This window comes from Moschus berezovskii, chromosome 28, assembly GCF_049115385.1.
Source record: "Moschus berezovskii isolate FMDL1 chromosome 28, NW_MosBer_1.0, whole genome shotgun sequence".
NCBI classification, from domain to species: Eukaryota; Metazoa; Chordata; class Mammalia; order Artiodactyla; family Moschidae; genus Moschus; species Moschus berezovskii.
Genome location: NC_142487.1, coordinates 959,624 through 987,534, shown reverse-complemented (window position 1 = coordinate 987,534; position 27,911 = coordinate 959,624). Strand labels below are relative to the sequence as shown.

Here is a 27,911-nt window from a genome sequence, read left to right as displayed (position 1 = left end):
TCGGGGCTCGCTGCGGCCCGCGCTCCGCTCACTGCCGCAGCGCCCCGCCCCCGCGCTCCGGACCTGGGCAGGCTGTGGCCGCCCGGCAGCTCCCGGGGCCCCATGGCTGAGGGGGACGCAGGCAGCGACCAGAGGCAGGTGAGGCCCCGGCGGGGCGCCGACCTCCAGGCTCGGCTTGGCCTCGTCTCGCCGCCCCGGGCCTCCTCGGCCGAGGGGGCTTCTGCCCCTGGCCACCCCCTGTTACGCCCGCACCGCCAGGGGCTGAGGCTGCGCCGTTCGCTCAGCCGCGTCCCGTTTTCCCGGCTTGATCTCAGCCCATCTCTCGCGCCGGCGGCTCCCGGGCGTCGGCGCGCAGGGCCTGCCTCGGACGGTGCCATCGTCAACCATCAGCACGCGACTCAGCAGCCCCGGGCGGGAGGCAGAAACCAGGGTTCTGCTCCCCGGCCTGTCTCTGCCGGGTGACCTTGGACTGGCCACTTAAGACCCCAGTTTTCTGCGTTTGCAAAAGGGGCAATAATAACACGGACCCTGGAGTCCCCTGAGGACCCGTGGATCTTTTGCTCTTGGGCTTGAGCTTACCCCCAGCGCGTGGCTCACGTGGGCGCTATTGAAGCTTTTCCTAATGGGCCCTAAGAACAAAATGAGATCATACAAAGTTGATGTATACGTTGCTCCCCGTTTTTACCTTTAGATCCGGTTTTATTCTTAACCTGAAACCAAAAGAGGAATTTCTGAAACGTTTCGAGGATTTGATTACCAAAATCCCCAACAACCACCCAGCCTCGTGGTCAAATTCAAAACAAAACAAAGCAGGAGATAGGCAGTAGTACTATAAAGGCAAACATAATAGGTAGCAGTGGTCCAGGGGTTGGGGGGCGGGTGGACGGGGTTACCTGTTAAAAAGAGAAGGTGGAGCAGAGAAGATACGTTTATCCTTTCACTTGTGAATCTCATGCAGAATATAGGAGTGCATATATATTTTGGCTCAGTAGTGCTCAAAAGCACAGGGATGTAGTAGCAAGGCTGGTGCCCATCATAGCTGTAGAGTCTGGTACCCAGGGATTAGGACATTTTGACCCGCTGCTGAGAACGTTTGGTGTCGTTCCTCTAGGTCACCTTCACCCAAGATGGTTATGTTAAATGCAAATACCTTATAAAGCAGTAAGGAAGACTCAGATTTTTTAGGGTAGTCAAAAAATTTTTTACTTTTTCGCCTCATCAACCTCTTTCAGAATGAGGAAATTGAAGCAATGGCTGCTATATATGGGGAGGAGTGGTGTGTCGTTGATGACTGCGCCAAAATATTTAGTATTCGAATTAGCGACGATATAGATGACCCCAAGTGGACACTTTCCTTACAGGTATTTTCCCTCTTCATCTACAGCCGTTTTCCAGTTACAGTATTAACTTTGTATTATTGACTACTGTTGTATTCCTTTAATGATTCTTGTGTGACTTGTTCTGATTTGTCGTTTTGTTGCTGACTTGTTAACGATTGATGATCTAAATGTATGGGTAGTTATATCACTCTCCAGTAATGCTTTCATTGATAATATCGGTCTTTCCTAAGCCAGTTATTTAATTGTTCTTCATGTACCTTTGACAGACTGGAGTTTCACTTCCTTTATCTTCTCCATTTAATAGAAGAGGGTATAAACCTGGGAAGGTGGCTAACATTTTCCGAGAAAGAATAGTAATTTAGATGGTTCATAGAGTAGATAACTCATTTCTTTGTTAATTGGGAATCAGTTGTGGATAGGATACATACATGAAACGATCAGTTGTGGCTTTGTGTTTAATGCTTATTCTTTGGTTGACTGTCTGTACTTCCAACATGAAGAAGTGAAGTGAAGTTGCTCAGTTGTGTCCGACTCTTTGTGACTCGGACTGTAGCCTACCAGGCTCCTCCCATGGGATTTTCCAGGCAAAAGAGTACTGGAGTGGGTTGCCATTTCCTTCTTCAGAGGATCTTCCCCACCCAGGGATCGAACCCAGGTCTCTCACGTTGTAGGCAGACACTTTACCGTCTGAGCCACCAGGGAAGTCCAACATAAAAGATGCCAAATTGAGTTTTTATCAGTATTCATCTTTATAGTAATACTGATTTCAAAAGAAACATGCATGGTTTTCTAATAAGTGTTAGCTATTTAATAGTATTTGGTAGGATTTTCTTTTTTTAAATTTCTTAAAAAAAAATATTATAATGCCATCCTCATCATCCAGGGTTGGGGTATAACGACTCTATTTCAGTTTCCCTTTTGTCTTTGTCCACCCCACTTTTTCTAATTTTAATTGCTTTTACACTTTTTCTGCAAATAATCTCCTTGAAAGAATTGGCATCATCTTAACAGCATATTTACCCTAGAGAAGGGAATGGCAACCCACTCCATTATTCTTGCCTGGAGAATGCCATGGACAGAGGAGCCTGGTGGGCTACAGTCCTTGGGGTCTCAAAGAGTCGGATACGACTGAGCAACTAACTCTAACAACATATTTAAGGTGGAAGCATAAATGTGAGGAGGTAATTCCCTTCTGAAATTTGATAAAACAGTGGTTTTGTCTTAGTTTGGCAAGTTAGAAATCTGGTGACTGGCTTTGTGAATGTTGTTTTTGAACCAAGATAAAGTATAAGTAGGTTTGTTTTTAAACTGCTTTGTAGGTGATGCTACCAAATGAATACCCAGGTACAGCTCCACCTATTTATCAACTGAAGTAAGCTATATTTCTACATTTATATTTTTATAAAAAGTTGTACTTTGCAAAGATTGTTTGTACTGTACCTTGTGTTTATATAGACTACCTTGTCAAAATGTATGTAGAAATTAAAAACATGTTGGACTTTTAATGTAGAGTATTTACATTTAAAAATTAAATTATGTAAAAAACACACTGACATTTGCCACTTAGTATAAAAGAATTAAGGGATTCATAGGGGATAAAATAGCTCCAGAATGTTGTTAGAGATGGGGAGGGAAATCTTCCTTGTTAGACAATCTGCTAATCTAGAAACCTTCGTCTGTAGAGTTGTTCCTAATCTGTTTCCCTGAGTGTTTTAAAACCACAGCAGTAAAGTTTGCTATCACTCATGGTTCTGTAATTTTTTATTTTTATTCATTGAGAATGAAAGATATGACTATAGAAAACTTGTAAACATAAGTGCTCTTTTCAGAAAAAGTTGATTTACAGTCATGTGGCAATTGACTTATTTGTTAGAGTTGTTTTTTGGGACATCAGAAAAAATTGGGAACTCTGGTTGTGTGGCAAATACTGTGAATTTGGAAATTTAGATTCTGGAACATATTCTGCCACTTAGGTAAACTTAGGCAGATTTTATGATATCTTATGCACTCCCCCATTTTTTAAACTATTTTAATTGAATAATAATGGTGTTGGTGTCATCATGGTTTCCTGAGAGGACTAAATGAGTTAATGCAAATGAAAGCATTTTGGAACGGTATAGATTTATACAACATAAAATAATATTTTGATCAAAGTAGAAAAATTTTTAAACTTAAAATCAGTTTGTGATTAATCAGTATTTTTCTTTGTGATATAAACACAGTCTTTGAGTAATCATCTTTATCTTGTTTTATTTAATCTTAGTGCTCCTTGGCTTAAAGGGCAAGAACTGGCAGATTTATCGAATAGCCTTGAGGAGATATACATGTAAGTAATGGATGATTAAAAACAATGCTATTAGTGACTCTGTTATGGGCTTTGTTGGAACTGTGATATATTAGGCCCTTTTGTAAATTTTTTGTTAAGCTGTTTTTCCATTAACAAAAAGAATACAGTTGAAGAATCCTTGAAAGATTAGTTATATAGTTTTATATGTAAATTTGATATAAATTGTATTTGGAAACAACAATAAAAGTATTATTTAGAACTAATAGCTATAAAAACACTTAGCTAGCTGTGAAAGTAAATTCAGAGACGCTGTTCTTATTTTGATATTTTCATAGGCTATGTTGAATGAAACTGGTAACAGCAGAATCCTAAGCATAATTATTCTTTAAACTACCATGTACTGTTAATGGTAATGTTCTTGTATTAGGCCATAGGACTGAGAGTCTATTGATAGTATACTATATTTTTCACTCATTCATTCAGCAGATACTACATAGCAGGTATTATACTAGATCCTGGATATATATAATTAGTAAAAACAGAAATGGTTCCGGTTTTCATAGCATTTAGAATTTGCTGGTAGGGGAGATATTACTGATAACTCTGTAAAAATGAATGTCAAACTGCAGCTGTGATAAGTTCTATGAAAGAAGGATAGTACTAACTGAGTTTGAAATAAGACCTGACCTAGTAGGAGGTGAGGGATGGCTTGTTTGACTTAAGAGCTGAGTTACTTAAATGAAAAGAACTCCAGTGAAAGGCCACAGCATGTGCAGAGGCTGTGTCAAGGAGGTTGGAACATATGAAGACACAAAATACTGGTGGTATAATGAGTGGGTGTTGGGGGAAAAGGGAGCATGGTGGGAAAGGAACCTGGTGAGTTAAGGAGGGGAAGTTACAGAGTTCTGTAGGCCATGTTGAGTGTCTGTCTTTGTCCTGAGACCCATGGGAAGCCAAGAAGAGCCGAGAAGTGGTATGATGCTGTGGTGAGATTTTCATTTTGAAAACCCCGTTCTGTGTCTGGGTGGAGAAATGACTGGAAGGGAGCAACTAGATTTGGGATATCAATTAGGCTAGTACAGTAGTCCAGAGAAGATATTTCTGTGATTCGGGTGAATTGTATTGAGATATATTAATTTAGTACAACAAATAATGTTCTGAAATACCAGTTTTACTGTAATCCAGGAACTGATAAGGATTGTCTTACATGTTCTAGGAGGCCTCCCCATCTGGCACAGTGAGAAAACCCACTTTTTGTCTATACCAGGTTTCTTTTCCTCACAGAATATTAAATTTTAAAATGTTAAGTCTTCATGGAATTGATTCTGTTGGTTCCTACCAAGAGGAAGTGTGGTCTTCCTTGAGTCCCTAGGTTTCCATTTGACTCAAGAAGTAACCTATAACTGGAGATATCAATGGGAGATGCTCCCATTTAGTGGTTCCATCATTCTCAGAATATAGATATTACATGTTTTCTCAATGAAATGTTTTCTGTCCATGATCTTACTGGCCATTCCAACTTTTGTGCACCCAACAAACTTCTTTCTGTAATCTTTTATTTATGCCTATTTACCAGTGTACCCCCTAAAGTAGAATAAGATAAATAACACTGCAGATTTGCTCACCAAGGATGTTGTAATTGTACATCTTATGGTCATTTTTCAGTTCTTATCTTATTTGACCTCTGTAACTTTTGATGGTGTTGAATACTTCCTCTTCTTGGAAAATCTTCCCATAGTTGCCTTCCATCCTGTTAGTCATATTCATCAGTGAGGTTTTTCTCCTACTTTGCACAGTGTCATGCACTCTGAAATGGCTTCCCATCTGCCTTTTTTCTACCCCAAAGTGCCCCCTTTATTAAGAGATACCCTCCTATAGGGCACAACTTGCTGTTCTCCTTAGCTAGTTCTCTTGAGCTATTAGAAAATTAGGAAGGATCAGAAATAACAAAGCAGTTTGTTCTGAAGATGGGATATGGTTCATCCCATCTTGTTTATTAAAAGCTCCTGAAAATAACCCCAGTCCAATAGTATTCTTTTCACACATGTGGTCTAGGTAGAAATGTAGATTCTGTTTTTAAAAGTTTTGTGTGACAACTTTTAATGGGATTTCCATAAAATCCCAGCAGGGGGCAGCAAGTGAAATGTTATTGGTCATTGAAAAGTAAACATTTAAAATGTATAAATATAGCTCTTAATGTTTATAGTTTCATTATGTTCTAAATATTGTAACATTATCAAGATTTTCATTTTTATTTAGCATCATTTTAACTGCTGAAATATTTTTTTTGCCTAGATAAGAAGGTGAACTGTTTTCTTTTATGCAAGGAGGGAAGACGTCTGAAAGATAACAGTCTTGTCCAGTAAACATTTTATAAGTATTTTCTTTATGCTTGCACTCTGTTAGGAGTTTGGAATATAAAAATTAAGATAGATGTGTACCAGTACACTATAGTGACATAATTGCTGAGTGGTTTGGACCAAGTGCTGTTCCTTTTAGAGGTCTCTGGGAATGTGGTCAGGTTGTAAAGGAGGGTTCCATTGTGAAGGTGACCTTTGGGTGTGGTGCTTGGCGGATAATCAGAAAGGAAGAGATTTTCAGATAGAAGGAACTGCAGAGTTCAGCAAGTAGTCTGATATGCTGGGGATAGGAATTGATATAGGTCTAAGAAGAAAGAACCTGTTACCTGGGGTAAGGAGCTTGGCCATTATCTTGTAGACTCCAGGCATTTTAGGCAGGGGAGTGATGTGTGGCAGTGTGGAGGGTGGGCAGTGAAGAGTCTGAAGGAAGGGACTCCATCGGAGCAGCAGTCAGTAACTAGGAGGGAGACAGGGGAGATCTTCATTGAGGTAACAAGAATGTGGGGGAGAAGAATGGTCAGTTAGAGGGATACTTAAGAGCATAAACTAGGATTTGATGATTGGGTAGATGTAGATGCTTATCATACCTTATTTTTGTTTAAACATTTTGCATTTTAAACATGGATGTTTTGAATGTATGAAAATAATGATTTTTATAAAACAGAAGGTAAATGACAGATTTAAAAAATATTTCAAACATTATATCCCTTGGTATTAAGAGAAAAGTGGAAAAGATTAAGCTTTTTTAAAATTTGAATTTATGATAGTTCATTTCAATAATATTTACTTTTAAATCCAAGAATATGATTAATTTCCCACAGCTCTTCACAGTTCGATGTATCACATGAAGTCTTAGATTTGAAACTTAGAGAATGAGGCTTGTCAAAGCAGCAGGCGCACCAGACCAAGTTAAGCAGGCGAGGAATACTGTCTTCAAGACTGTTGTAACAGGGGAGAGAGGCAGAACTCAGTCTGAACTCAACTGTCTGAAACAAAAGGCAGCACGGTTTTTGAGGGCTGGGATAAGCTGTGATAAGCTGTAGAAAAGTACGGGGGAATGCTGGGGGGAGGTTGATCAGAGAGTGTCCAGCACATGAAGTTACTTCCTGAGCTTGTAAGAGTGTTTCTCCGTGGTCAGGCCATCTGTGTGTGCAGACTGTGGCTCATCAGTAGTTAGATGCTCCTTCCAGCGGAGATTGGGCAACAGGGCGCTCTCTTCCTTGATGACTGCATTTCAGAAGAATGGCTCCCAGGTCCTTGAGAAAGACACTCCTGGGTTCTAAAGCTGACATAGCTTCTAAAAAGATACCCATATTCCCAAAGGAGCAAAAGAAGAATTCATAATGACAAATTCTCTAAAGAAAATGCTCTAAGAACAGAGAGGTCAGGGCCTAGAGTCAGGAAGCTCTGCCTGTCTGAAGTTTAATCAAGCGGATGTTAAGGGTGTCTTGGGCAGGCTTCTGGGGTCAGTGTTTGAAATAATGCGACCTCTTTCTCATCTGTAAAATGAGGATAATAGAACAGTATCATTGTGAGGATTGAGTGACATGATCCATGTGATATATTTAAGCACTGTCTAATAGCAGCTCTCATTTTTGTTGTTCTTTTCAGAAGAGTCATCTCATCCAGTTCTGTCATTTTGAAAATGAGATGATGGAAACTCAGATCAAGTGATTTGTCTGAGGTTACGCAACTTTGTAGTACATTTTAGTGAATATCTTTACCCTTAAAAAACAAATGTAAATATTGGGGAATTAAAGGAAATAACAAATATAAATACTGGAGGATTAAAGGTATGAAAATTAGAGTCACAGGTCAAATGAGAGTCACAGGTGACTTGACTTTGTTTTGATCGTTCTGAATTGGATTATAGTTACTTAAGTATATTTATAATCACAGTTAACGTCTCAACTAAATATCAGTTTTTAATCCAAGTTGATCTTTTATTCAATTTGAGACGAATTTGTTCTAGACTTTTTATATTTAGCTGCTATACCATAACAATTTCATAAATTAAAAGCTTAGCATCTCACCATATAATGAGTATTCTCAGATTTTGCACCGATTTTTAGGATTCAGCAAACCTCCTCCAGGACCACTGGGGTGTGGAAAAGAAGGGCACAGGAGGGAGGACTCGAGCTTTTGTCTGTTCTAATTTGTTTTTGGTTCTGTGAGAGGTTTCATTACAGTGAAGGCAAAAGTTTGAAAGCCACCAAATCCTAGGCTGCAGTTAAAAGATATGAGTAATCAACTCTTCTTTAAAAAATGGGGGGGTTACAAACAATGACACCACCCAAACCACCATCAGTGATAGAATTTGGAGGTCTAAGGGAAAGAATCTTCATTTTCTTCAGGAAACCTTTCACATCTACTACAACTTGCTTAAACTGGATTTCAGTAAATCTAGTTAAATACTGGGGAAAAAGGAAGTAGTCAATAAATGATGTTAGATGGAGTGCTATTGAATATTTTTCTTCAGGAAGCCATGGGCTAGAGGAGAGGAAATTTGGAGTTAAGCTTTAATGTCTTCTTCTTAGGAAAAATTAGTTATTAACTGCAGAAATTCTTCCAAGACGTTTTCCACTACCCCTTCCCCCAAAGTCCCCTAATGAAAATAACAAATCTGAATGTGAATATATATTCACAGAGGGGTGATTTTCCTGTCTCACAGGAGGCAGTAAAGATTAAGTGAAGTAACCAAGCATTTTCTACATCTTATATATGGTAGGTGTTCAATAAACACTAGATATTACTTTGGGTGATGATGATGTGATGAATTCACTAGAATGGGGTTAGGAGATGGAGAGAATTACATATAAAAGCACACATTTTTAAGAACAATGATTGCGAGCACTGAGAGTGGGGACCCAGTTTTCTCATTCACTGCTCTACCCTCAGGGTTGCACATAGTGCTTGGTGTGTAGGCAAGGCCCTTACAGATCTGTTGAGTGAATTAAGACAGGGCCACTTGAAGAGAGACTGCTTTTGTAAAGTAAGACAAGATGCTGTAAATCTGTTTTGTAGGTGGGGAAACTGAGGCAGTTCAAGTGTCTTACTTGCCTAAGGGCACAGCTGCTTGCTAGGAGAGCAAAGTGATGTGGGCGACCTGAGCTCTGGAGTAAGTCTGCATTCACATTCTCGCTCTGGACTTCTTACTGCTTATAAGACTGTCTTAGACAAGTTAATTGATCTCTCCAGGTCTGCTTTCTCATCTGTACAATAGGAAGCCTACTCTGTTAGAAAATTATGAGCATTAAATGTGTTGCTATATCAATATATAATGCACTTTGGGCTTAGTATATATTCAATACATTTTACCTTTCTTTGTCTCTGTACTTTTGAATCTTTTATGGAGGAGAGAGGAAGGGAGTAGGAATTGTTTAAAAGAAACTCAACCAGCGTTCTTAATTTTAAAAACTTTTCCAGTTGACTTTTGCCCTCTCTAAATAAGACAGGTTGCCAAAGAGCACAGAGGGTTGTTTGAGTGCTCAGGAATTATGGGTGGGATGGGAGTGTTTGAGGGTACAGAATTATTTGAAAACAGTGTTGTTTTCTTCTGTATGCTTGTTTTGAAAACTTCCTTTGGGTGCTGATGAGTGGTGATAAAGAGAGATAATGGTTTCAAGAGCAACTGATAAGAGGAAGGGGTAAGGTGTTATGAAGTAGTTTGGTGAGTTCCTTAAACACGCATATTAACACATCTAAAATTAGTATCATTCCCTAAAAAATAGACACTTGGGCCTTTATTTTATTGCTGTTGCCATCATTTAACATAACTCTGTGGAAATGGACTATGACTTCTTTTTCTCAGTGAGCCTTTGAGATGGATTTAATTATCTGATGCAGCCAGACAGCTCTTTGGAACCGAAATGACTTTGGGCAATAGAATATTATGTCGAAAACAAAATAAGAATCCAAAGCTTTGCATTGCTTGTCTTTTAGTCTTGTAAATTGGCTTTCTTGGAGAGTTTCTCAAATGCTTTGTATTCTTAATTGTTAAAATAAGTATACAAAATAAGTGGTTTGAAATTGTTTAAAAAGTTTAGGAAAGCAAGCAATGAGTGGGCATCAGTACTATAGTTATATTCACTGACAGAAACAAAGTCATATTTATATCTATGTTAATTCCATTCAAGTTCAGAAATTCTCTTTCCCCTCTTTGGTTGTAGCTCTTCTACTTATTTTAATAAGTAAGCAATGTTAATTTGGGAGCCAGTTGGGATTTTTAATATTGATGTATTAAATATTCATCTACAAATGTTAGTAAATCTCATGTTTTTATTAATTTCTTTTTAAAAGGCATGACTAGGGAATTCCCTGGCGGTCCAGTGGTTAAGATTTGGAGTTTTCACCACAAGGGCCTGGGTTCAGTCCCTGGTTGGGGAACTAAGATCCCACAAACTGTGCCGCAAGGCGAAAAAAGAAAACACATGGCTAGATATAATTTAATTTCTTAGATTATAAATATGTCTATATTATCTTGAATTTGAGAAGGAATTTTTTTAATAACAATTTTCCCCCTGAATTTTGTTTAGCCAGAATATTGGTGAAAGTATTCTTTACCTGTGGGTGGAGAAAATAAGAGATGTCCTAATACAGAAATCTCAGATGACAGAACCAGGTAGGTTTGAAAAATGTTATCATTGCTCTTTTCATTTACAGTAATTAAATTTTCATGTATATATTCTCATTGAAACTTTTAATAAAGATCTATATGATGTTTTATGGTTTTACATGATAAAATATATTCTCTGAAAAGTTCTTTACTCATGTAAATATGGTTATTTCTTTCAAAAAGGTGTAGCCTCTTGGTTTCAGATTACTATAAGCTCTTACAAAGATAGAATTTTATGGTTAAAGAACTTTGCTCAAAAAGCTTTGCTTTCTATGGCAGTATTAACCACGTAACATTCTTCATGTATTATTGATATGAGTTAGACATTAACTTCAAATGAGTGTAATGTTTATAGAAAAAGAACTTTGGAATACACATTGACCAATATTTAGGGTATAAAAAATGACTTTGAAAATTGATTTTTAGATCGAGATAGAATTCATATACTATGATCATTCACCTTTTAAAATGTATATTCAGTGGTTTTTAGTAGATTCCAAAGTTGTGCAGCCATCACCACTATCTAATTTGAGAACATTTGAAAATTAATATTTTGCTTTATTATTATTATTCTTTCATTGAATCATAAGTATATAACAACATAGAAGTTCCTTGTTTTCTGTTTACTTTGCTAGTTTTTGCTCCAGTTACTACAAAAGCCTTTTAGAGAGGAAAATTATTTCCAAATAGACTTTTATTGTTATCACTGATAGAATTATTTTCAGTTTGGGGAGAAGAAGGATTAAAGAACAACAATTCAATAGTCTGTTTACTAATTTTTAGAAGGTTATTTACAGGAAACCAATTATTGAGGATCCCCTTACCAAAATAAGTATACATTTAAAGTTGATAGAAGTATATATTTTTTGGAGCATTTTACAATTTTTCTATAGAAGCAAGTATTTTTACTGCTTCCACTAAAATCAAAGGGATAAATGGTCTGAAGATATTCTGATCATGGGATAGTAGTTTTTGAAGTTTTTCTTTGACTTTTTATGATTCATGTTCTGATTTTGTGGCGTTTCAGGGCATCTGAGAAGAGTGGTCTCAAAATCAGTTTTTGCCAGTCCGCCATGCTAGAGTGTGGGATAATTGCAAAAGTGTTATGTATACCAGTAGAAATTTAGAACTCCAAAACTTTGGAATCACTCATCTCTTCGGAAGCTTTTTAAATTGTTGATTTTAATATGGTATTTTCCCTTTCCCACCTATATCTATAATTTAGTTTCGCCACACTTCAGTTTTTTGAGTTACTAATTTAGGTTGTATAATTTACAATTTTTAAAAATTTTCTTCAGAATTTTTTAATAAAAAATTTTCTAGACTTCATATTAAAATGGAAGTGATCAGGATATCTCATGAGAATTTTCTTCTCCAGGGCACCCACTTGACAAGTAATTCATTTTTATTTTACTACTAATCTTCAGTATGTATTTATTCTTTATTATTTTATTTTTTCTACTATAGAAATATTAAATCTTGAAGTAGTTATTTACAACTATCTATACTTTAAAAAATTCTGAACTAATTTTAGACTTACAGAAAAGTTGCAAAAATAATAGAAATAACTGCTGTATCCCTCACTCTGCTTCCCTGAGTAACATCTTACATAACCATAGTATAATTATCAAGAGCAGAAAGCAAACAGTGGTAAATATAATATAATAATATTTTCACTAGTGTTCTTTCTGCTGTTCTAGGATCTGGTCCAGGATTCTTTGTTGCATTTTTTCTCCTTACTCCCCTTTAGTCTATAAGTAGTTCCCCATTATTTCTTTGACTTTTATGACCTTTCATGACCTTGAGTTTGTCCATTGTTTTCTCATGATTGGAGTAAGATTAAGCATTTTGGCAAAAATATCACAGAAATGATATAGTGTCCTCCATAGTGTATGTACTGTATCAAGGAGCTAATAATACCAATGTGCTTTATTATTGGTGATATTTACCTTGATCCCTTGGTTAAGGGGGTACCTGCTAAATGACTCCACTGTAAAGTTACTATATTAATCAAGTTTTCCAGAGAAACACACCAATAAAGTGTGTGTGTCTTATGTATGTATGTATGTGTGTGTGTGTGTATCTATGTATTGGGTTAGTCAAAAAGTTTGTTTGGGGTTTCCATAAGATGTGATAGAAAAACCTGGATGAACTTTTTGGCCAACTCAACATTTATAGAGAGAGGTAGGGGGAAGGAAAGGTTGGGGACAGGGAGAGGTTGATTGATTTATTTTAAGGAATTGGCTCACAAAATTATGGAGACTTGAAAGTCCAAAATCTGCAAGGTAGGCTGACAGCCTGGAGACATAGAGAAGAAATGATATTGAAACTCAAGGCTGCGAAAGCTGTATGTTGGCAGAATTCCCTCCTTGTCTGGGGAGGTCAGTCCTTTTTCTTTTAAGACCTTACCTGGAAAAAAAAAAAAAAAGACCTTAACTGGATGAGTCTCACTTGCATTGTGGAGGGCAGTCTGCTTTACCAAAGTCAACTGATTTGAATGTGGATTCCATTTAAGAAATGCCTTTGCAGAAATATGTAGAATAGTGTTTGACCAAGTATCTGTGTACCGTGGTCTATCTAGGTTGTCATATATCACAGTTGATAAGTCTCTTGGGGGAGATACTTTGAGGCTGTGCTAATACCTTATTTGTCTTCAAACTTTCATCTCCCCACCCCCTGATTTTAGTATCTATTAGTGTATCTAGTGTTCTTGCCTGGAGAATCCCAGGGACGGGGGAGCCTGGTGGGCTTCCGTCTATGGGGTCACACAGAGTCGGACACGACTGAAGTGACTTAGCAGCAGCAGCAGCAGTAGCAGTGTATCTTACGGTGTTCTTGCCTGGAGAATCCCAGGACGGCGGAGCCTGGTGGGCTGCCGTCTATGGGGTCGCACAGAGTCGGACACGACTGAAGCGACTTAGCAGCAGCAGCAGCAGTGTATCTTACCAACAATATTTATAAACCATATGGTATTGTAATAGTATAGTGATTCTCACTTCTTTCTTTCCTTCTTGGTATGGTTAATTGGAATTATATTGTGAGAACAAGATGTCTCTTCTCCACATTTATTTGATTATTTACATTCGAATGAACTCATTTTATTTAGTGAGCTAAAATTCCATACAGTCATTATTTTGTTGCTCAAATTATTTCAGGTTTGGCCTTTCAGAGTGCTCGCAGGTGGGCTCCTGTGTTCTTTTTATAAGCTCCCATCTTTTTCTGAACATTCCTTTACTCTCGGCAGTCACAAGATGTCCCAACTCATCTTACATTTTCCTTGTCCCAACCCTGGAGACAACCACTTGTAGGAACACTGGTTCCTTCTGTTGAAGACTGATGTTTAGAGATTGAGACTCAAAAGTTTTTTAAGTGTCATTTCTTACTGTTGTATGATCACTCATAATGTCTCATATCCACGTAGGCCCAGACGTAAAGAAGAAAACTGAAGAGGAAGATGTTGAATATGAAGATGTTGAATATGAAGATGATCTTGTTTTAGCATGTCAATCAGAAAATCAAGTTAAAACTTTGGATTTTGATGTCAGTGAAAATCAAACAGGTATAGTGAATGTTACTAGTTTCTTTTGAGGACAGTAGTGATGTGGCTTCCCTGGTAGCTCAACTGGTAAAGGATCCACCTTCAATGCAGGAGTCCTCGGTTCGATTCCTGGGTTGGGAACATATCCTGGAGAAAGGATAGGGTACCCACTCCAGTATCCTTGGGCTTCCCTGGTGGCCCAGGCGGTAAAGAATCCACCTGCAATGCATGAGACCTGGATTCAATCCCTGGGTTGGGAAGATCGCCTGGAGGAGGGCATGGCAACACACCCTCATATTCTTACCTAGAAAATTCCCATGTACAGAGGAGCCTGGCGTGCTTACAGTCCATGGAGTCACAAAGAGTCAGACACAGCTGAGTGACTCAGCATAGCACAGGGTGGTAGCACTATGATTTGTTTTTGGAATGGTATAGAAATGTAGTAAACTGTCACATTTTAAGGAATTCTTATTAATTTACAGAGAACTGGGTTATATTTTTCCTGCCTCTTGGTCATTTTGGTATTTTCTATCAGAATAGTGAGGACAAAAATAGAAATTTAGTTTGTCTTTTTTTTTTTTGCTTTTAGAGTTTTGAATTAGTGGTGGGAGAAATTGAAACTAAGAAAGCTATGCTAATGTTTTTAAATCATATTCTGTTTTTATATTTTTAAAATCTTAGATCTACTGATGGCTCAGAGTTAAATTTTAGTCTGTGCTAACAAATATAAATGCAGTAATTGAAGGTGCAACCACTGAATTAAAGCTAATGAAATGCCTTCAAGATTTTAGTTTTTGCTCAAACAATCGAGTAGTATTCAACTTATGAATAGGTTGCTGTGATAAATTAGCTCTGTGTTTCTATCAGAAAGTATGTTCCATTTTAGTATTTTAAAATTTTGAATGATATCGTTAGTTCCCCAGGGGTCTTACAAAAACATGATAGACCAGAGAGAATGTTCATTTTCTTTGAAGATGGGGAGTTTCCTCTGCTATCATAGAGTACCTTTTAAACAGCGAATGAAAATTTAAAGTTCTTGCATAGTGTCTCAAAATTAGTGGAAGCGAGAGGACAAAGAAGTGAATGAGTAGGGGAGAGGACCCAGGATACCTGGCCCTGCTTCACTCTGAGTAGCTCCCATTTTATTCACTTCCATATTTGTGGATTTGGCCTAGGATTTCTTTAGAGAAAGAAGATTCACTATGAAAAAGAGTGAAAATCAAAGTCATAATAAATCACATCCAGTTCGTATTGACCTTAGTAGTGTACCAGTACAGTGGTCACAATCTTTTCAAAAAGAGAACACAACTGGGGGGAAGGTAAAACATCCTTCATAAACCTGGCTTCTTATCCTAGTCCTGCCATAAGCCAGAGCAGTGATTTGAGGCAAGTTATTTAAATGCTCCAGAAATATTTTTATGTGAATTAGTTGAAGTATTTCATCACTTGTAAGGTAAACTGACTTGTAGAAATAGAAAAAATTAATTGTCCTTAAGCTTGTTTAAAGGGCAGAGTAACTGGAAATCAGGTACTCAATGGAATACCAATATGGTGTACTATTGATATGTTTAATTCAATTCTATGAGGTAGGAATGGTTTTATTAGCAGAATACATTATATTACAGCTACACAAAGTATAGTCCTAGGTTTCCCAACCCAGAGGTCCATCAACAGTAAAATAAATAAATACTCCGTATTAGCTGATCTTTTTGGTCTCAGGACTCCTTTATACTCTTAAAAGTTAGATATTATGCCAACTTATACTATTGAAACAGTCCAGAATTTGCGTGCCAACCCGCCATTTTCACTGGGTGACCCCTTAGCAGGTGAAAAACATTTATAAGTCAAGTAGTTTTATCTTAATGTAGGATATATTGGGAGAACATTTTACTTAAAATTGTAATTTAATAGACAACCAGTATTGGTTATTTGAGTTGATTGGCCATGTAATTTACATCTCTTTCTTAACTCCCTCCACTATACCATTTGCCAGTTTTTCATTGTTTGTATAAGAATTTTAAAAAGTAACATAATTCTTTACATTTATAGAAATAGAAGAATTACCTCCAATTGATCATGGCATTCCTATTACAGACCGAAGAAGTACTTTTCAGGCACACTTGGCTCCAGTAGTTTGTCCCAAACAGGTAAATTTACTGTGTCCAGTTCACGTTGATGTTGTTTTACCAAAGTAATTCAAGCAGATGGTTTTGCAATAATATATTTGTTTTTGCTTTTAATTTTCATTCAAGATAAAAATTATTTGCTGATTTTTCTACCCCTAAATTATTGAGAATCATGGAACATTTATTTCTGTTGATGACTGCTTTCAAAATTATACGCAGACTCTGATTAGGGCTTAACGGATTTTCAAAGAAGAAAAACCCATTGTGGTGGTATAGAAAATTATGATGCTTACTAACTTGTTAAAAAATCATTTGTCCTATCACATGGGAGTTCTGTAAAACCTAGCCTGACTTGTTGTTATCCAAGTAGCGGGACAGTAGACAGACTGGCTGAGCCCAGTCTTTTCAACCTTAATTCCTTTACCTTTCAGCTTTCTGATTTTAGGTGACCTAGTAACCACCAAAGGATATCATCAGGGAAACTTTTCCGTCAAAAATGGTGTTCATAGGTCTTTGTCTTTCTCAGTCTCTTCAGCAGAATTGTTTTCTTCTTCCTTGCTGCTATAATCTACCCTAAACTTTATGAATGTCAGAGACAATTTCAGTAGCTTTCCCTGGGGGCTCAGACGGTAAAGCATCTGCCTGCAATGCCGGAGACCCGGGTTTGATCCCTGGGTTGGGAAGATCTCCTGGAGAAGGAAATGGCAACCCACTCCAGTACTCTTGCCTGGAGAATCCCACAGACGGAGGAGCCTGGTAGGCTATAGTCCATGGGGTCACAAAAGAGTTGGACACGACTTCACTTTCACTTTCACTTTCATGAAGTTAAATTAACCAGAGAAGTCTTAGAGTAAGCATCGGTCTTCTTCCCTTTGGTCTCTCCAAGTTCTTCTAAAGCCCTATATATAGGAATATAATTTTGTGCACCAGGTTGCCTTTTCATTCTCTGTTAGACTCCGGCAGAGGAAGTTCTTTTCTTCATTAATTTGTGGTCGGGATAAGAGCTTCTGGCGCAAGCTTCTGAGCTTTTCTCTCAGAAACCCTGTTTTGCCCTTGGCCATTACTTATAATCTTGTTGCCAGAGTCCTTAGACATCCTGTTCGGAATCTCTTCATCCTGGCTCCCTTTTCCATTTCTCATGATAGTCACTTAGACTTACAGGATCATAATTTGTGAGAGCTGAAATAAGTCTTAGAGGTCAGTGTCTGCTTATTTTACTAGTCAGGAATCTGAGTCTGAGAAACAGAAGATTGCATCATTTCTGATCCAGGCCGGTCTCCTCGTCTCTGACTCAGTCTCCCTGCCTCCAGTTTCATCCGCGCCCCTTGCCAGCTACTGGACAATCTGACCATGTGCCACTCTTCCCCTACATACTCCATAATCTTTGCTGATTTCCTTTGGCTGCAAGGCGAAATTCAGACACATTATACAAGTCACTTTGTGATATGACCCTGCTTTAATCATCCTGATACATCTGTCATTACATTCATACTCTTAAGGCAGAGCTACATAAAACTGTTGATCACTTTCTGAACCTTTCTCTTTTATGTCCCTGCTGAGGCTGGATGGCATCACCGACTCTGTGGACGTGAGTTTGAGTGAACTCCAGGAGTTGGTGATGGACAGGGAGGCCTGGCGTGCTGTGATTCATGGGGTCGTGGAGAGTCGGACACGACTGAGCGACTGAACTGAACTGAAGGTTGCCAGGATACCTACCTAAATTGGAATTTCAGATAAACATTATTGCATAGGTCATACTTACAATAAAAATATTGTGGTTTGTTTGAAGTTCCATTTCAACTAAGTATGAATCACTCAGTCATGTCTGACTCTTTGTGACCCCATGGACTATGTAGTCCATGGATTTCTCCAGGCCAAAATACTGGAGTGGGTAGCCTTTCCCTTCTTCAGGGGATCTTCCCAACCCAGGAGTTGAACCCAGGTCTCCTGCATTGCAGGTGAATTCTTTACCAGCTGAGCCACAGGGAAACCCAAGGATACTGGAGTGGGTAGCCTATCCTTTCTCCAGCAGATCTTCCCGACCCAGGAATCAAACCCGGTCTCCTGCATTGCAGGCGGATTCTTTACCAACTGAGCTATTAGGGAAGCCCAAAGTGAAAGTTGCTCAGTCATGTCCGCCCGCCTCTTTGTGACCTCATGGACTGTACAGTCCGTGGAATTCTCCAGGCTAGAATACTGGAGTAGGTAGCCTTTCCCTTCTCCAAGGGATTTTCCCAATCCAGGGATTGAATCCAGATTGCCTGCATTGCAGGCAGATTCTTTGCCAGCTGAGCCACAGGGGAAGCCCAGGAATACTGGAGTGGGTAGCCTATCCCTTCTCCAGTGGATCTTCCCTACCCAGGGATCGAACCAGGGTCTCCTGCATTGCAAGCAAATTCTTTACCAACTGAGCTATCAGGGAAGCCCCCAGTTAAACTTAAGCATTGTTTATTTCTTCCTACTAAATCTGGTCCATTTGTACGTGCTCTTTCCTCTGAAGGAATGACTTCTTCTTGCCCCACCCTGCTTTTCCATTTTGATGCAGAATTGTCACATATCTTTCAAGTTCTGGCTCGTGTTACGTCCTCTCTGAACCATATTTCTTCCAGGGAGAGTTTTGGTTTCATAATTTTTGAGACATACCTTTACTCTGCACTTCTCATGCTGGTAAATTTTCAGAGCCATTTCTAGAAATTCTCATATTCTCATTTAACTTTCTCTCTGCAGTATGGGAAAAATTTTTTATATGCAAGTACCTTGGACATGGTTACTGCTCAGATATTTGTTGAAAACTGGTGCTCAAAAATTCTAGGACTGTTTTTTTGTACCAATTAGAGTAATTCAGTTTTTGCCCCTAAAATGAGGAGAAAACTTTGGAAATGGCTTTTTCAAAATGTAGTTGATTCTTTAAATAACTGTTAATTTCAGTTCAACAGTGTATATCAATATGCTTTAAGTTTTTTTTTTAGCATTTACAGAGCAAATAAAAAATATATATCAGTTTATTTATATTGTTCCTGCTTTTAAGGTGAAAATGGTTCTTGCCAAATTGTATGAGAATAAGAAAATTGCTAGTGCCACCCACAACATCTATGCATACCGGTAAGTGATCATCACAACTTTAGGAATGTGCAGTTTGTTTAAAAAAAGCGGGGGAGGGCAGGGGGGAAACAGATGCATGATTTAAAACAAACAATTATGTGTTTTTTTTTCCATTGTAAAAGTAAAAATAATGTGTTAAACATTTGGAAATGGCAGAAAAAAAAGGAAAAGTTAACCATTCTCTGCCATTTAGTGTAACTGATATTGTGAAATGTTTTCTCTTTTCTATGCAAAGTTTATTTTTTAATGCTTCATTCTAGTATCCAGATTTTTCCTTAATATAACAAAAGCATTTTTCCATGTTGTTATATTGCTTTATAAACATTATTTTAATGGCTTTATAATATTTGTTTGAGGCTCCATACTACAATTTATTTAACCATTTCCTTTTTGTTTTAGTTTTTCATTTTTTAAAACTATTACGAAGAATAGTCCTGTGAACATCTTTGTATACTTTTTAGATTATTTCCTCAGGATAGGTTCTGGTTATTTCATATTCTTTTTTGAAATGAAACAGAAGTATAGTTAAAAAAGAAAAAATGAATAGATTCCTGGAAGTAGAATTATCCAAAAATGTGAACGTTTTTGAAATTCTTAATCCATATTACCAAATTTTTTTCTGAACTTTTTTAAAAACCAATTTATGCTCCCGTTAGCAGTGAATTTAGAGTGCTTCTTTCACTACACGTCTTTGAGTATGAAGGTTTTATACAAATCTCTGCAAAATTTGTTGTAAAGAGATGAAGGGTGTATTTTTGTCAATATTCAAATTTATACAGACTTAACAGAACACAGTTTAGGACTAAAATAGATCAGAATATAGACATAGGAATTCGGTGTAAACTTAAAATGTGATTGAGACTATTTATAAAATCTAGGCTATCTAAAATTCAGAAAACTAAAAAAAAATTATCACTTTTGACTGGTGAGTTTTTAATATTACTAAGTCACATCCCATTAAATGCCAAATCTTCCAAAAACCTATTTGTTACCTAATTCCCTACTTATTAGAGTATCGGGGTATAGAGTTTTGGTGTTTCAGTGCGTTAGGGTCATCAGTATAAAAGGAGAGATTAGACTGTGCTTGCTCTCCGTGGTTAGAATGTGACGTCAAAGTGTTAATAGGCACCAGTCATTTAGTTTGCATCTTTATTGAGTGCCTGCTCTGTGCACTCATTTTACATGAGTGAATTCTAATTATTTAAGTGACGGTGCCACTGTAAAAAGGTGAACTTTTTCATGATCACATCGTTGTTAAGTGGTAGAGCTGAATTTGAGAATTTAATGTTATTTATCTCTATCTTATTCCTATTAATACATGGCTGTGGCTGCCCCTTCAACAGTCACTGGACATGATATTGATTTTAAGTTATCCAAAAGTTAAATAATGTGCCAGATACTATATTTCAAGCCCCAGGTTTAATTACTTGAGTATTTTTGCATATTGATGGTGATCAGCTATCACTTCTCACAGATGTCAGCTGACTGCATGTAGCAGCCCCTCCAAATCACCCCCTTATATAATTGATATTTGGGAATGAAGGAGCTTAGCTTGTCAGAATTGTGTGTCATAGAAGACTAAAAAGGCACAAAGTGGAGGCTTAAAGGACTCCACTGGGAGTTAAAGAAATAACTTGTATGTGGTCCATGGACTTTGTGTTGTGTGTTTTGAATGCTTAGGGTCCTTTTAAGGTTACTTCCTGGTTCTGGGGCTGTGTTCCTGCTTTGGAGTTATGGGGCACTCTTCAGGCCATTGGTCCACACAGGTATCGGATGCTGCATCATTGTCTTCCTGGCATGTGAGGAAAGGGTTAGTGAAAATGTCCATGGTACTTTTTTAAAAAACAAAAACCTAACAGTACTGATTTATATAGTTAAATTTCTTCTTTTGTTCCTTAAAGTCAATCCCTGACTTCTTTTTACCTTAAATTTGCCATATAAAATTTTGTTTAATAGTACTAACTTTGTCTTCTTGAAATCAGGCCAACTCTAAATAATAGTAGGGCTTGGTTCAGTGTGTGTGTGTGTGTGTGTGTATGCATGTGCGTGTGCTCAATGGCTTCATTCTTAGCCGACGCTTTGTGACCCCATGGACTGTAGCCTACCAGGCTCCTCTGTCCATGGGATTTTCCAGGCAAGAACCCTGGAGTGGGTTGCCATTTCCTCCTCCAGGGGATCTTCTCAACCCAGGAATCGAACTGGGCAGTAAATATTTACTGAGTGAATGAATGGATAAATGGGTTGGTGGATGGAAAGATGGATGAATGAATGAATATGATTGGTATAATGAAACTAATAAAGTTGACTTAGGTGTATAGATAAGGCTTTTTCTCACAATAGCTGGAAAGATATCTTTGCTATATTTGCCTAGTCCTAGATAGAATATTACCATTTGTTCAGTTCAGTTCAGTTCAGTCGCTCAGTCGTGTCCGACTCTCCGCGACCCCATGAATCACAGCATGCCAGGCCTCCCTGTCCATCACCAACTCCCGGAGTACACTCAAACTCATGTCCACAGAGTCAGTGATGCCATCCAGCCATCTCATTCTCCGTCGTCCCCTTCTCCTCCCGTCCCCAACCTTTCCCAGCATCAGAGTCTTTTCCAGTGAGTCAACTCGTCTCATGAGGTGGCCAAAGTATTGGAGTTTCAGCTTTAGCATCAGTCCCTCCAATGAACATCCAGGATTGATCTCCTTTAGAATGGACTGGTTGGATCTCCTTGCAGTATAAGGGACTCTCAAGAGTCTTCTCCAACACCACAGTTCAAAAGCATCGATTCTTCGGCGATCAGCTTTCTTCACAGTCCAACTCTCACATCCATACATGACCACGTAGGGGCCTAAAAAATCCACTAGATGGCATATCTTAACTGGCACTGTCTTCTTTTTATACCTCTTACTTAGTTGCCAAGCTTATTCAACAGATGCTAACTTTCTAGATAACTTAAATGGGTAAAAACACTGTGATTTATTTCTGATACTGAAAACTATCCAGGGGGAAATTATGGAGAAAAATAAATCTTATAATTCTTATAGTGGGGAAGATAAATGCTTCGTGGCTAGAATCAGACGTTAGAAAAGTATAAAGTATTGACTTAGGTTGGTTTTATCACCTCCATCTTTTTTAATGTACTTTTTGTCTCCCTCACTAGAGCTTAGGCTCTTTGATGACAGTATACCACCTGTTTCCTTTATACAGTTTGTTAGTGCCTCTTATCGGAGAAGGCAATGGCACCCCACTCCAGTACTCTTGCCTGGAGGAGCCAGGTGGGCTGCAGTCCATGGGGTCGCTAAGAGTCTGACATGACTGAGCGACTTCCCTTTCACTTTTTCATGCATTGGAGAAGGAAATGGCAACCCACTCCAGTGTTCTTGCCTAGAGAATCCCAGGGATGGTGGGCTGCCGTCTGTGGGGTCGCACAGAGTCGGACATGACTGAAGCGACTTAGCAGCAGTGCCTCTTATGTGTAATGTTCAGACAGCTGACTCTCAGTAAAAGTTTTTTAGTGACTACTCTCTCTAATCTCAGCTTCAAGATTAAATGAAGCAGAGTAAGTGTCATATGTGTAAGCTCAGCTTCTGAAATTGTCGCATTTTGGATTCAAAGGAAGTACCTTTGATTTTAGCTTGCCAGAATATAAAAAGGGAAGCATATTTGATAGTAAATCATCAGTGAAAATATAACCAATATATATCAAGAAATATTTTTTAAAATAACTATGCTAATTTTGGAAGTAAATTGATGGTAACAAGTATGAAGGGGTATAACTTTTATTACAGTATTTCAAGGTTTCAAAGTGTAACACTGTTATATGGATTTCTAGAATATACTGTGAGGATAAGCAGACCTTCTTACAGGACTGTGAGGATGACGGGGAAACAGCAGCTGGTGGGCGTCTTCTCCATCTCATGGAGGTAAGTGTGAGTTAAACCCTGTCAGTCCTGTTCTGTGAGCCATAAAATTTCTCAACCAAACAGAGCTCCATTTAGGAATAAGTCAAACAGTTATATGATATATAATGAGCCATATTTGGTTTTATTAGTAGATAATTTTTAAACATTGATTGAGAGATAATTTTAACCACTGGATATGGGGCAGAAAGCAAAAGGTTAATAACTTGTGCTGTACTTTCAGTCTCTTCCAGTGATAGACAATAGATTATCTTCAGCTCTGGAAAAACTTATCCTTTTTTCTTCATGACAATTTCCTCCTCTGTTTTCTCTGTTCTGTCTTTGTAAAACTCATGTTGGTTGGATATTGGACTTCTGGGTAGATCCAGAATGTTTCTTTTTTTATTAAGTTGTCCATTTCATTGCTTTATGTTCTGAGACATTTTCTTGACTGCCTTCCAAAATTTCTGTTGAAAAATAATTTTTTTTTTTTTAGCAACCATATTTAATTTTCAGGAGTTCTTTCTTGTTCTCTATTTTTCCCTTTTCATGGTATGCTTGCTGTTCTGCTTTTATGAATGCAGTGTCTTCTAAAATTTTTCTGAGTATACTAATTAGAGTTTCTTTTTTCAGATGTTTTCTTCCTTAAATTTCTCCTTGTCCATTTTAGTTTATTTATCTTGTCCTTTCTCTTTCATGCTGCTGGATTTTCTTCATCTGTCTGGTGATCATTGATTGTTCATTAATTTTAAGAATGGATTGGTTTTTTTCCCTAAGGTAGCTGCTATAGTTTCTTCTGCCATTGTATGTAGAGGTTTGTTTTCTAACCAGGCCCTTCCCTTGATAGGAACTTTGAGGGGGTCAGGCCTGTAGACTGGTGGGCTTCATGTTAAGGGCAGCATTTGACAAATGTCAAACTGTGGAAGACCTTACTGGTCGGCACCAGCGATTACTCATACAGCCTCAGTTCTATCTAGGAGTTTGTTCAGAAGCAGGTTTTATGTTGCTGTTTGACGTAGGAGTAGAAAACTGCCTAAGCTCAGCTGTTCTGGTTGAAGTTACCGAGAACTGGAACCTACTGCATGACTTCCCGTTCACTCTGACTGGTGGCCCCCAGGTTTGGAATTTGAGGACACTGTGGAGCACAGTGTTTGTTCTCCAAATTCCCTTCTCATTCTAGCGTCTGTCCCCTCAGTTGTTAGTAATCACTCATGGTTATGCCATTAAAGTCAGGGGGAAATTTTATGTGCAATTTTATATGTGTATATATATTTTTTTTTTTCATTTTTCTTTAAAACTCACATTTGTACTTGTCCATATCTGTACATAATTATGCCTTTGAAAATAACAGATTTTGAATGTGAGAAATGTCATGGTGGTAGTATCACGCTGGTATGGAGGGATTCTGCTAGGACCAGATCGCTTCAAACATATCAACAACTGTGCCAGAAACATTCTAGTGGAGAAGAACTACACAAATTCACCGGTAAGTGGTTACTGATATTATGTCTAAAGAGTTTCTCACTACTGCCTGTGAAATTGAAAGAAAAACATGAAAAAGAAAAGAGTGAATTAGAATGAGTGACGTATATTGGAAGAACCTTTGAACTAGGAAACTAGAGGCTTAAGTTTTGGTCAGAACAATGTGATTGACTAGTTGTGTGATCTTGGGCAGATTGGTTCATCTCTTCAGACCTTAATTTCATAGATTCATCGGGTTTTATAAAAACCTCAAGACCAGTCAGTTTACACTCCCTAAAGTTGAGGCCTGTAGTTGTAGCTAATGCTACAGTGAATTGGATGGTCTTTAAAAATACGTAAAATTCTAATATTCTGTTAGTGTCAAAGTATATCCTCTTTTCCCTGGCATGCCTTTAGATGCCTTCTTCCTTTATACTTTGAGGGTTTTGTCTCATATTTCAGATACGTTCATATCTAATTCATGTAAATTTTTCTGCCTTACTTTGGAAGAGGAACAATAGGTTAAAAAACATTAAGGGGAATTCCCTAGGGGTCCTGTGGTTAGGATTGTAGGCTTCCACTGCAGGGACATGGGTTCAGCCCCTTAAGCTGTGCAGCATGGCCAAAATATATATATTCACAGAAAATAATAAAATTCTCCAGGCAAGAATACTGGAATGGATAGCCATTCCCTCTCTAGGTCATCTTCCTGACCTAGGGTCTCCTGCACTGCAGGCAAATTCTTCACTGTCTGAGCCACCAGGGAAGCCCAATAAAAAAATAAACTTACATATAATATTGAAATTACTCAAATATAAATCTGTTAGATAACTGAGATAAATGTTTTATTTGATTATCTTGATTGTTTTGGAAATATTAAAGTAGACTGTGATAAGTGAAAGAGCCCTGTAAAACGGAAAGATGATACATATGGAAGTAATTATACTTTCACTATTCTGCATATTCTGTATGACTAGATTTAAGATTCCTAAGTGTAGGAAGATACTACATTAATTTATGTCTTTTTCAGGAGGAATCATCTAAGGCTTTGGGAAAGAACAAAAAAGTAAGAAAAGACAAGAAGAGGAGTGAACATTAACATCTGAAACTATATGAAAGGTTAATTTGCCTATAACTATATACAAATTCCACAGTCATCCAAGAATATATTGTGCAGAGAGAGAATCCTGGACTGTTCAAGTCAGCCAATTCATTGTGAACACCAGCATATCTTTTGTTCTTTGGTTATATCATCGGCCAAAATAGAGAACTTGTGATATTTTCATGTGTGTTTCAGGCTGATTCAGAAGGATTAATTTGAAGTTAATCACCACTGCATCTAATTTTAGAAAGGTAACAGTTGCCCAGGGCAGTACCTGAGTTAACTGTCCATTTCATTACATGTCAAGTGCCTTTGTTAGGTGGGGAAGAAGTGTCTCTAGAGGAATATAAATACCTGATTTCTCGTCATTGGGATTCTCATTTTGTTAAGTGAGTATTACCTTTTACTGCTCTTTATGGTTTATTGGAGTAGGGGCTCATTGAAGATTGATCTTCAAGAGTTTCTTCTTTGATTTTAGTTCATAAGTCTGTCACCTTTCATTTTATAGTGTTCATCATGGAGTAATGGATTAAGTGAAAATCCAAGAGTATACACCTGCAGTTAATGTGCTGAAGTGATAATTCATCTAACAGATTTGTTAGCATAAGTGTTATGCCTCAATTTTCTGTTGCAAATTGGTGTTTGTGAATTTTCAAAGTGATTTTCTAGTCTCTGCTTTTTTGTTTAATTCTTGTACTGTGAAGCAATAAATATGGTGTGCCAGTAGTCTCCTCCCACCGCTGAAATGTACTGGTGTAATAGTCTGGTTTCTTCTAACAGCCTGGAAGTACTTTTCTTGTGATCTTCATTGAGGAATTAGAACTGTGCCACAACTGTGCTTGGTTAATGGGACACTTATGGAATGGCATAGAGGTGGCAGAACACCACTGGGGCAGAGTGACAGTGTGTTGTGTAGTTCTGTAATGTGGTGCACTTTTCCTGTTTATACTCCAGCTATCTTTCTCAACTCCATGATTTGTGGAGAGAAGGAACGAATCTTTGATGGGAAAAACAGAGAAAATCCCTCTTCCCCCCCAACCCCCATTCTCATAAAATCTTCCTTTCATCAGTTTTTTGTAAAAGTTGCTTTTTTCATTTTCAAGTTGTACAATTTACCAATAGACATTTAGAAAATAAATTTATCTGTGAGGTTTTATAAGTCATTAACTATTCCCTTTCAGATAATAATTATAAGCAACTATTAAAAATTATTAATTAGTCACAGATTTGCCTGAAATTGTCTTCCAAAGAGAGGGAACAGAAATAAGGAAGCAGTTTGGAATGGTGCTGGAGCATGGAAAACATCGAAGAAAAGTGGACACATTTTTTTCCCCCTATTCTCTAATGTTTTACTTTTAGGAGATCCAACATCTTGACTTGGTATTTTTAATTAGAATTTAGTAAACTGCTTTATCCTAGAATGGATTGTGAGCAGTAAAATCTAAATTACATTTGTTGTCAGTGTGTTTAATTGTTGTAACCCATATTTATTTAAAACATTTACCTCAAATTCCATGAAAAAGTATGTTTTATGTATTAACTGTTATAAAGAACTTAAAGGCTATTAATTAACATTAAAATGATTTAACAGTTTTGGCATGTAAAAACCTGTCAAAGAAGATAAAAAACAGTAAGAACTGGTGCTACAGAAAAATGTGAGTTAATTTTTCTGCAACACCAAATTTGAATTTCTTTTTAGCTGTTTTATCTAACATTTATTTAGGTCTTTATAGAAAACCTTTTAATCTCTGATCCCATTCTCCCTTACTAAAAAAAAACGACAACAACTTATTTTTGCTTCTTTTATTAATCACATTTTCCAGACTAAAAAACCCTCATATCCTTTGCCCAAAGTCAGCTAGTAAAAAGGAGAGATCCAAACGTCTCTAATTTTGGAACCTGAGTTATTTCACACTCTTCATTATGGACCCCTAACTAGTTACAGTATCCTTTTGTCTATTTAAAATTTCTCTCGATTAGAAGGTTTTCAAATTCTCCAAATAATGATTTTCTATAGCCAGATCTATGCTGTGGCATATTTTATAGTATATTGTCTTCGTTAAAAATATTCTCCATATGCCAGTATGAAA

General features: G+C 37.6%; 1 protein-coding gene across 3 annotated transcripts; it reads left to right on the top strand.

Annotated features, from left to right (window-relative positions):
• Positions 1-27,911, top strand: IMPACT (impact RWD domain protein). Of its 3 annotated transcripts, XM_055417074.2 has the most exons (12): positions 1-138; positions 1,233-1,361; positions 2,660-2,712; positions 3,604-3,666; positions 10,523-10,608; positions 14,024-14,161; positions 16,190-16,287; positions 19,295-19,368; positions 23,192-23,282; positions 24,610-24,744; positions 25,750-25,838; positions 26,017-27,911. In XM_055417074.2, exons 1-11 carry the CDS (start codon positions 103-105, stop codon positions 25,816-25,818), a joined length of 972 nt encoding a protein of 323 aa, XP_055273049.2. In that variant the 5' UTR covers positions 1-102; the 3' UTR covers positions 25,819-25,838; positions 26,017-27,911. The 3 variants fall into 3 exon arrangements, with proteins under 3 accessions (XP_055273049.2, XP_055273048.2, XP_055273050.2); XM_055417073.2 differs by having other exon boundaries at positions 25,750-27,911; XM_055417075.2 differs by lacking the exon at positions 2,660-2,712 and having other exon boundaries at positions 4-138; positions 25,750-27,911.